Source organism: Babylonia areolata, chromosome 34 (genome assembly GCF_041734735.1).
Source record: "Babylonia areolata isolate BAREFJ2019XMU chromosome 34, ASM4173473v1, whole genome shotgun sequence".
In the NCBI taxonomy this organism is placed as follows: Eukaryota; Metazoa; Mollusca; class Gastropoda; order Neogastropoda; family Buccinidae; genus Babylonia; species Babylonia areolata.
In genome coordinates, this window is record NC_134909.1 from 11,458,294 (window position 1) to 11,468,293 (window position 10,000).

The 10,000-nt window shown below is 42.1% G+C and overlaps 1 protein-coding gene across 1 annotated transcript in view; it reads left to right on the forward strand.

Moving 5' to 3' along the window:
- Positions 1–5,845: 5,845 nt before the first annotated feature.
- The window catches only part of LOC143277634 (uncharacterized), a 6,200-nt gene continuing 2,045 nt past the window's right edge, over positions 5,846–10,000 (forward strand). The window contains exons 1-2 of the mRNA XM_076582522.1: positions 5,846–5,970; positions 7,140–7,208. Coding sequence (XP_076438637.1) covers positions 5,893–5,970; positions 7,140–7,208 — 147 coding nt within the window. The 5' untranslated portion in view covers positions 5,846–5,892. The remainder of the gene's footprint in view (positions 5,971–7,139; positions 7,209–10,000) is intronic.

A 10,000-nucleotide genomic window follows, 5' to 3' on the forward strand; every position in this document is an offset into this window, starting at 1 on the left:
CTCGGCATGATTATATAACCATTTCATGATTCGATCTCATCAAGCGGAAAAGCAGAGCAAACAGAGGGGTGCCGCAGTGACGAATGACACGCACGTTTCTGGGCAATCAAAACTGATTGCATGCAGCAGTCGGAAGCAACACGCCTCTGTCAGCATGAACACGTGATTCCAACCTGAGAACTGGTGTTTGGATAAAAGGGGAAGGTAGGGAGAGGGCGCAGAGAATATAAACCAAAGTTATGTGTGAGGTTCATCAGTACGAAAACGTGGTATGGTTGGGGTGAGGTCGTCAATGTTTCAGTTTCTTCATCCCGGTCATGTCTGCTGACAGATCGTGCAGTAAAAAAGTCAGATGAAAACTGTTGCTTATAGTCTGCCGTGTGGAGAATGTAGCTTGTTCTGTGACTGACTCACCTGTGCTGCTGAGATCGTTTCTTGGGCCATTTCATGTATAAAATAAATAATAATAAAATAAAGAAACCGTAACGGTTCCTGTCTGAACTACTCATTGACTCAGCTCACTACTTTGGCTATGTGTTTGTGAGTGTGTACCGTTAGTGACGTATAGGTTAGAACAGACTGTTGTATAGAGAAAAATGACAATCTTACCATAAAATGACTGCCGTTTTAGTTGGACATTTATGACTACTCAATAATAAAACTGAGAATCTATCGAAAAGAGTGGGTTTTTTCAGTCATATAATGTTCGTTGTCAAACAAACTGAAACTGTCAAACGAAAATAGCTCTTTGATTATATTTTCAACAATGGAAACTAAAGCTTTGCCGCAATGTCTGTGTTATCATCGACGGACAAGTCCAGCGGAGCAAGTAACTCCCAAAGTGAAGCAAGACTTGATGCCCTTGCTATTTGTGCCAATTTTTAATTTTTTGGCATTTTGGGGATTTCCAGTGCCAGATGAATGCAGTCATGTTAAGGCAACGTCCATAACAGACAGCGGCACTTTGTGTTCATGTCGTGGTGTTCGGAATGAACATATGGGCACTGGCAAGCTTCTGCTTCAAGAGACGATGACAACGTTAGACAATTCCGAAGAGAAGGAGGATATCCTGAGCTCTGATCACAGTGACACGTCTCTTCAGTACAGCAGTCAGAACAAGGGAGAGACTGATGAAAAAGTGGTTCACGTGGTGGTGCTAAACGACGTATCAAATGATGAGCTTGCTCGGGATGATCAACAGAAAATGAAAGGGAATCTTCAGCCAAACAAGCAGAAGACAGGAAGCAGAGTGAATGAAAAATATACAGTCATTCAACAAAATGATAAAAACAATTCAGTTTCAAATGGTGTAAGAAACAACCCATTTGGGTCGGGAAACCACAGTAATTCTGATCAAAGTGACAACCCAAAGCGGAAAGAACATGGAATCAATGACAAACTGTGCTCATCATGTTATAGGAAAAGGACTTTGAGAAAATGTGTTTTTGCTTTTGGTGTCATCCTGTTAGCAGCTAATGTGGTGCGCATGGCAACAGCGTTCTTCATGGATGTCTCAGAGGACATTTTTATGTTCTTTTCCATTTCCACTTTGGTGATGAGTTTGATCAGTCTTTTTAACTTCGTGGCTTCCTACCATGCTCTGTCTACTCACCTTCCCCGCTTGATTCAGCTGCTGCAGCTCTATAATGACAACTACTCTGTGACAGTCAACTGTCTTGCACTGCACAGAAAACTGGTTCGCTTCATCTTTTGGAACGTTCTCTTCAGTATCTTAATGATTCTAACGGCTCTTGTAGGGATCCACACTTTCTTGCCATCTTTCATATACTTCTTGGTCCCTTTTCATAAACAAGAGGGACCTGGTTTATACGTGATGACAATTTTCCTAGGCATGTTTTCAATTCTTACTCTTCTACCATATACTTCTTTGTTAGCACTGTGGCTCACAGTTACCTTTCTGTTGGTCAAAGAATTCCAGTACGTCAACAGGCAGTTGGCAATGATGCTGAGGTCACGGGAAGACTCTCTGAATCACCATGCAAACCCGAAAGAGCATGCTAGATTGTCAGAATCTAAGAAATTATTTTCTGACCATAGGTTCCACTCCATGTCTAAACACAGCATTAAAACACGCCCAGAGCTGGTAAGTTCATCCATGGAAACTGAAAGTGTGAATTCCACTGAAAAGGGGGGTTTGAAAGTGGCCATCGCTTTAACAAACAGTGAGAATAATGTAAACCCTAACCCTGCCTCTGTACACCTGTCTCAATTCCAAAACCAAGAAGGTAAAGCAGAGGATGGCCCAAGTCATCCCCAAATATCCGCTAACTCTAAGAAAAATATGGACTCTGAGATGTACACTGATGATGATAAGCAAAAAGAAGACAGGGCGCTGGCAGATGCAGAACGTCCATCTGCAGAACGTCCATTCAAAGACGTTGCAGACGACTCTGACATTGGCCATCTTGAACAAACGACCACAGACAGATGGGTGCAAGGATGTCCAAGGCACCCCCAGAGCACAGAAGTCACTTTCCATCGTACTGAAGCACGTCATCCAGGCAGCCACACAGGAGGGCAGAGTGATGAGGAGGAGCTGCAAGATGCTGAGGACGTGTTTGATCATCTGTGTGGACAGCACCAGGTCCTGTGTGCCATTCTGCGCCATTCTCAGGGCTGCCTGGTCCACATGATCTCCATGGTCTTCGTCTTGTGGGTGATGTGTTTGTTTCCTTGTTACTGTCCAGATGTAGCTATTTTGTTCATGGTAATCACCATAATCATCATCTTCTTTCCTTTTTGTTTCACTACCCATATTCAGCACTTTTTGAATTGCGGTACTATCATACTTCTCGTTGCGTAATCCATTACCATAGCTAGGCTTGCTGTTTAACCCACACCTTCCATTCACGAGAAAGTGTTGGATAGCCAGAAAGTGTGGTCGTTCAACTCCTGCGCTCATGCCCAACTAGAAGATGACTCACACTTTTTCACAGCGTAGTAAATCCTGTTTAACTGTATTGAAACATTCCCGTTGTCATTATGGTTGCTTTCTTGACTTCCTTTGACAAAAATGTTAGAGAAGGAAAAAATGAGAGAGAGAGAGAGAAAGAAGTTAGAAAGATGATATGCTAAACAAATACTTAAAATAGAACATAAATTGGCAAAGATGATGGATTTCCCATTCTTCGTGTTCTCAGTCTTAAAATTGATAACATATCTCTAATTGTTGGCAGGAGCTGACTTTTGTCAAACAAATCCTTTAATGATAAGGCCTAATTCTGATAGGATTCAAACTCACTAACTCTCATTTGTCAGTCAGTGATGCTAGCCACTCCTTCACATCAGCTGGTTCCTTGAGGTTTTACTTCACGATACATGAATAAACTGGACTTGATGTGATTTTGTTACTTCCCACCCGGAAGAATCTTTAAAAGCACATTTGACACTTGTTTCATCTAAATGCTTGCAAAACTATGTATTTGTAAACTGAATATGAAGTATTGTACTTTTATTTCTATCCAAAATGTTTTGAAGCAAGGCTTATTGATATACACCCCAACATGTACATCTTCAAAGAAAATTGATGACAGTGTTCACAAAACCTACTTCACCGAGCAGACATATTATGACATCACATGGCTAACTGTATGTTTGTGAACTTCTTTTATGTCCGTTTTTGCTCAAACTCAGCATTTGAAATAACAGTGTGTTTTGGGTATACTCGTCTATCTATGTATGTATGCATGCATGTTCGTTTCCTGTGTGTGTCAGCACCAAGTAAGGCTTAAAACAGTGGGAAAATGAGTTCTTTACGCACACATTATAATAATGACAATGCACATATTTGAAGGGCACACATAATTTCGGTTTCAGTTTCTGAGAGGCCTCACTGCAGTTGAACAAGTCCATATACACTACGCCACATCTGCTGGGCAGATTCCTGACCAGCAGCACAACCCAACATGCTTTGTCAGGCCTTGAGTGCACATATAAGTGTGGACCTACAAAGTGGATTTCTTCTACATGATTTTGCCAGAGGACAACATTCCCGTTGCCATGGGTTCTTTTTCATTACACCAATTGCGCGCAGCAAATGGGACTTCAGTCTATCGTCTCATCTGGATGACTAGACACCCAGTTTGAATTCCTAGTTAAATTAGGGAGAAAGGGCGAGAGAAGGATTCGAACCCAGACCCTACAACCTGCCCCCACTCCCACTGCTTGTCCACACTCTATCTCCATTGAAGGGGTGAGATGACGACAGTGGAAGAATTCAAGTACCTTGACAGCATCATTTCAGTTGGAGCAGGTCCACATGCACAGCCTCAAGTCAATACTCGGCATCTGCTCGCTGGACCGAATCACAAACTTGGAGGTCCTTGGCAGAGCTGAGACAACAAGCATCGAGGCCATGATCTTGAAAACCCAGCTTCAATGAACAGGACACGTCATCCAAATGGAATACTCTAGTCTAAGCAGCCTATTTTTATACAAGGCAGCACGAGCACCATGTACAGGACAGGCTTGGCTGACGTGCTCTCTCAAGACAGGCACATGACAGCTTTGAAGAGGGGCACCATGCAAGCATCATGGAGGCCATGTACAGGCTGACGTGCTCTCTCAAGACAGGCACATGACAGCTTTGAAGAGGGGCACCATGCAAGCATCATGGAGGCCATGAACAGGCTGACGTGCTCTCTCAAGACAGGCACATGACAGCTTTGAAGAGGGGCACCGTGCAAGCATCATGGAGGCCCGGGAGAGGAGGAAGGTGGCAACAACTGTGCCAGCTGAACCAGGTTAGTTCCCTTGCCCCCATTTTGAACGACCATGCCGTTCAAGAATAGGACTCCACAGCCACCTGCAAGTCCACAACAGACGAGCTGTTCAAGCTGTCATCATCAAAACTGATGGACTTCCATGAAGGAGGAGATGTTGCCCTCATCCAACTGGTGTCTGGTCGGTAATGGTAGCACTGCAGTGTCTTCCTTTGAATCTTATTCATTATCAGTACAAACATCCACCAATAGTACGCGAGAACGTGGGTTTTTTGTGTGTGTTTGTTTGTTCTTGTTGTTGTTGTTTTCAGGGAGTTTTTAAGAGGTCAAAGGAGCGCCTCAGTTTTAAATAGATCTGTGCATTGAATTACAATACATTGTTCATAGGCCTCATCACTTAACTAATGTATGACCACGAATGATCGTCACGAACAAATCATCTTGACGAGCAGTCCAAAACCTGTAAATTAAACTTAACCCACACGTCGCATGAGCCTGTGAAATTTTTTCAAGGTTGTAGAAAAGACGGGAACGCCATTAGCTTTCACCATGATTTTGAGTTAAACATTCAGGTTTTTTTTTTTTTTTTAGATTGGCATCTTTCTATTCTGTTGACGAATAGTTCATTCTAAATGGCATTTTTGATCAGACAATTTTGATCGATCCTTCAGTCTGTACTGTTTGAAAGGAGAAAACATGTTTGATCCGCTAATCATAATTTTGATGATTTTGCACTTGGCCAAAATGATTTTCGTCTTTACTACGCCCGCGTATTGTGCTTGGTGACTTTGTTACAATTTGTTGAAGCCATGAGCTCTTCTTGAAGACATGCAATGTTTGACATGGATAAAGATTATAATAAAATCTCTCTATCTATCTCTCTCTCTCTCTCTCCCTCTCTCTCTCTCTCTCTCTCTCTCTCTCTCTCTCTCTATATATATATATATATATATATATTGGTCAAACCGTTGATGTATGGCTTGAACACGGAATATATGTTGCTTATTTATATTGTTGCTTTTGTGGTACTTTATGTCCGTCTTATGATGATGTATGAAATGCGATATGATCTGTTTACAGTGGTGTTCCAGCGTTGTGTTTCATGGCTTATGGCTTGGCCAGTTCCTCCATACAACCTGATGAATGTACCATGATGGCAGGAATCCTGATACAAATCATGGTTGCCCTTTCCTTCGCCACAGTTGTGGGAATCATTGTCAATGACAATGTGAGTTGTTGGTGGTGGTTATGGTGTGTGTGTGTGTGTGTGTGTGTGTGTGTGTGTGTGTGTGTGTGTGTGTGTGTGTCTGTGCGTTTCTGCTGTTATGTGACGAATAACATGAACATTGGAGTCTCTTTTAACCTTGCTCAAGCCTTCTGATGTAAAGCAATGATTAGTTCTCCACCTGAATATTTGTTAATGTCCAAGCTTGATTAAGATACTTATTTTCCTGGTGTACAAACATGACAGTTTTGGAAAACTAATTTGATTTGCATCTGCGGTAACGGTTTAAAGTACTTTTCTGGCGACAATACTTTTCGGTAACCACAAATCACATTTATTGTGTTACTTGTTGATTCGTTGTTTTTTTTTTTTTTAAAGAGGCCATATCATTCAATCATGTGTCTCCACATGTCTGTCTCTTTGTCTGTCTGTCTCTCCCACTCTTTCTCTCTCTCGATGTTTGTATTGTGATTTTCAACAAATGTTTAGCGGAACATCACACAGCCGCTCAAATGCATTGATAAAGTGACCATGGTCGTGCAGGTGCTGTTTGGTTACCTCTCCAGCGGCTGATCAGAAAATGGACTGAAAATCACATCAGGGCTGCCATGTTTGCTTTGTGTGTGTTGAATCCCAAACTGACAGCACACTGATATTGTTCCCTAAATGAATATGTTTACAGACAATGGTGTATTTAGTGAGTGAAGATTTCAGATGAAAACTCACACTAGTGATTCATACCGGTAGCTCAGTTCGAGTTATTTGGCCAAGGCGCAAATGTCAATCATGTATCATTACCATTATTATCATCATCTTTGTTATCGCCATGAAGAAAAAAAAAAAAAGAAAAAAAAGAAAAGAAAAAAAAAGCAAAAACAACAACAAAAAAACAAAAACAAAAAACAAACAAACAAACAAACAAACAAACAACAACAACAACCCCCCCCCCCCCAAAAAAAAAAAACCCAAACAAACCAACAACAAAAAACCAGCACCACCATGATGACGATGATGATGATGACACCCATTGTTTGCTCGATGTGATCTTGATGGTTTTGAGGATGACAACGACAACGAGAAGAATATGGTGAGGATGATGGTGGTGGTTGTGGTGACGATGTTGTTGTTGCTGATGATGATAATGATGATGATAATGGTGATGATCATTTCAGGCCCATGCTGCCCAGGAAGTGATATTTGCTGCTGACTGGTCTCAGTTTTCAGACAGACTGCTTACAAAGGTAAATGAAAAGTATATCTAACTGTATCCCAGACCAAATCATTACAAACTGTTTGCTTCTTCATATTGTGGACAGCCTCACTGGCATCACTCGCCCCACTCAACAGGAATCCCCCCATGTACTGACACACCCAGTGCTGGAATCCACAGATTTATCGGCGTTGGATTATCACCAGGCCACACACAAGAGGAGAATTTGCCTTAAAAGTAACAAATGGAGATAGACAATCAAAAAAAGAAAAACTAAAGCTGGGAAAAGGGAGCACCCGAGAGAAGAGATAACGACTTGCTTATAAGCAAGAGCAAAAGGTTGGAATCTTTACGCTATGAATAATAATACTTTTTTTTTCTATAGCACGATATCCAGTATCAATGCTGTTCAAAGTGCCTTACATCACCTAGTTGCATATAAACATGTCTTGAAACCATTTCAACAACTTATAGAGTATGCCATACTGGTTTAACAGACACTTAAAAAATCACCATGTTTCTGCCTTAAATGAGTCATTCCAAGCAGCACTGAGGGAAATAAAAGTTGTCTGCGAAACATTCACACACACCACCCTCACACACACACACACACACACACACACACACAGCTGACGATACAAATGTGTTCCTCAAATCAGACACCCCTTTCAATGAATTCCCGTTCAGTAGGTTTATTTGATACTAACATCCACATCATGACAAAGGAAACATTCGCTGTGAAGGTCCATCCCACAACCTCATCGTCAGAGCGACACGGATTATGTCTCTGGTTCGATGTCAGCTACACCTGTTGGAGCAGCCAGCTACCTTACCCTCCACCTTTTTTGAAGCACCTGTTCAAGCATGATCATCAATGTGAACGGCTCTGCTGCTGTCCCAAAGATCTTTTGTTGTGCTGATGACGATTTTTTTAATAAAAAAAATTGCACAGTACAAGGAACAAAATACATTAGGATGAACAATAAACGTCAACGATCAACAAACATTTACAATGGCAGGGAAAAACCAACCAACAAACAAAAACCAACAACAACAATAACTCTGTATAACAGAATAATTATGATTACATCAGAAACTGCTCCCAATATGGAACAGATGTAACTATACATTCCATGTGAAAGAATATCAGCCTACATGCCATGCATATGCACATCAACATCATTTTGTCATCCTTGTTATCATATACCGTATTAGTGCAAAGCACCACACTTATCTATAGCGACGAATGCTGATTGGTTAAAATGCCTGTTGGCATTGACAAACTGCAGCAGTTTGCGCCTCGACTGCGCGAGCACTGCCAGATATTACAGTTGTACACAAACCGTTTGAGTCAAATGAGATAATGACTGTGACGGATCGCACGTCAGTATCTTCACTGGCTGTGCACCAGAACACACCATCACAACCCAAGACACTGGTGAAAACAGCTCTGGTACAACACGTGTCTGGTACTTCCACTTTGGTTCGTGTTTCAAGCCACGTCTTGCTGGTCCTTCTTCCACTGTGGTTCGTGTTTCAAGCCACGTCTTGCTGGTCCTACTTCCACTGTGGTTCGTGTTTCAAGCCACGTCTCGCTGGTTCTACTTCCACTGTGGTTCGTGTTTCAAGCCACGTCTTGCTGGTCCTACTTCCACTGTGGTTCGTGTTTCAAGCCACGTCTCGCTGGTCCTGCTTGCACTGTGGTTCGTGTTTCAAGCCACGTCTTGCTGGTCCTGCTTCCACTGTGGTTCGTGTTTCAAGCCACGTCTCGCTGGTCCTGCTTGCACTGTGGTTCGTGTTTCAAGCCACGTCTCGCTGGTCCTGCTTGCACTGTGGTTCGTGTTTCAAGCCACGTCTCGCTGGTCCTGCTTGCACTGTGGTTCGTGTTTCAAACCACGTCTCGTTGGTCCCGCTTCCACTGTGGTTCGTGTTTCAAGCCATGTTTTGCTGGTCCTTCTTCCACTGCAGTTCGTGTTTCAAGCCACGTCTTGCTGGTCCTACTTCCACTGTGGTTCGTGTTTCAAGCCACGTTTTGCTGGTCCTGCTTCCACTGTGGTTCGTGTTTCAAGCCACGTCTTGCTGGTCCTACTTCCACTGTGGTTCGTGTTTCAAGCCACGTCTTGCTGGTCCTTCTTCCACTGCGGTTCGTTTTTCAAGGCATGTCTTGCTGGTACTACTTCCACTGACGGTGAACAAGTCAGCGCGAGCAACTTGTCACTGGAAGAGATCAAGAGGATGGGTAGGATAGTATTACTCAAGATGGGCTATACTACACCTTCAGCAATCCCAGGAATCAGAGCAGGATGTCACAACGAAGCCCCCACTCTGTAAAAAAAAAAAAAAAAAAAAAAAAAAAAAAAAAAAATATATATATATATATATATATATATATATATATATATATAATCAATTCTGTGGGCACATCACAGTCACCATCAGGAAATAATCCTCGAGCAGATCCTCACATTCTTCTGGATGATGGTAGATTCTGAACCCACCTTGATAACTTTCTCAGACCTCTCGGCATTATCAACGAGGCAGTGTTGAAAGAATAGAAACAGTCTCTATTCCAGTTATGTGCCCCTAAAATTATGTCCTGGCTTAGGGGTCTACAATGGGTTGTATTACAAATAGAGAGGCATCTGAGAAAAGTAATGATGACGGGGAAGAAAGGGAAAGGGTTGAATTTTACATCTACGAACAACTGATGAAATGAAATATGAAAAAAAGAATAAGATAAAATAATTTAAAATAAACAACTGAATGAAATAAAACAGTAGGACGTCCATCACCATAACCAGCACCAGCGTCACCTCCACGCCC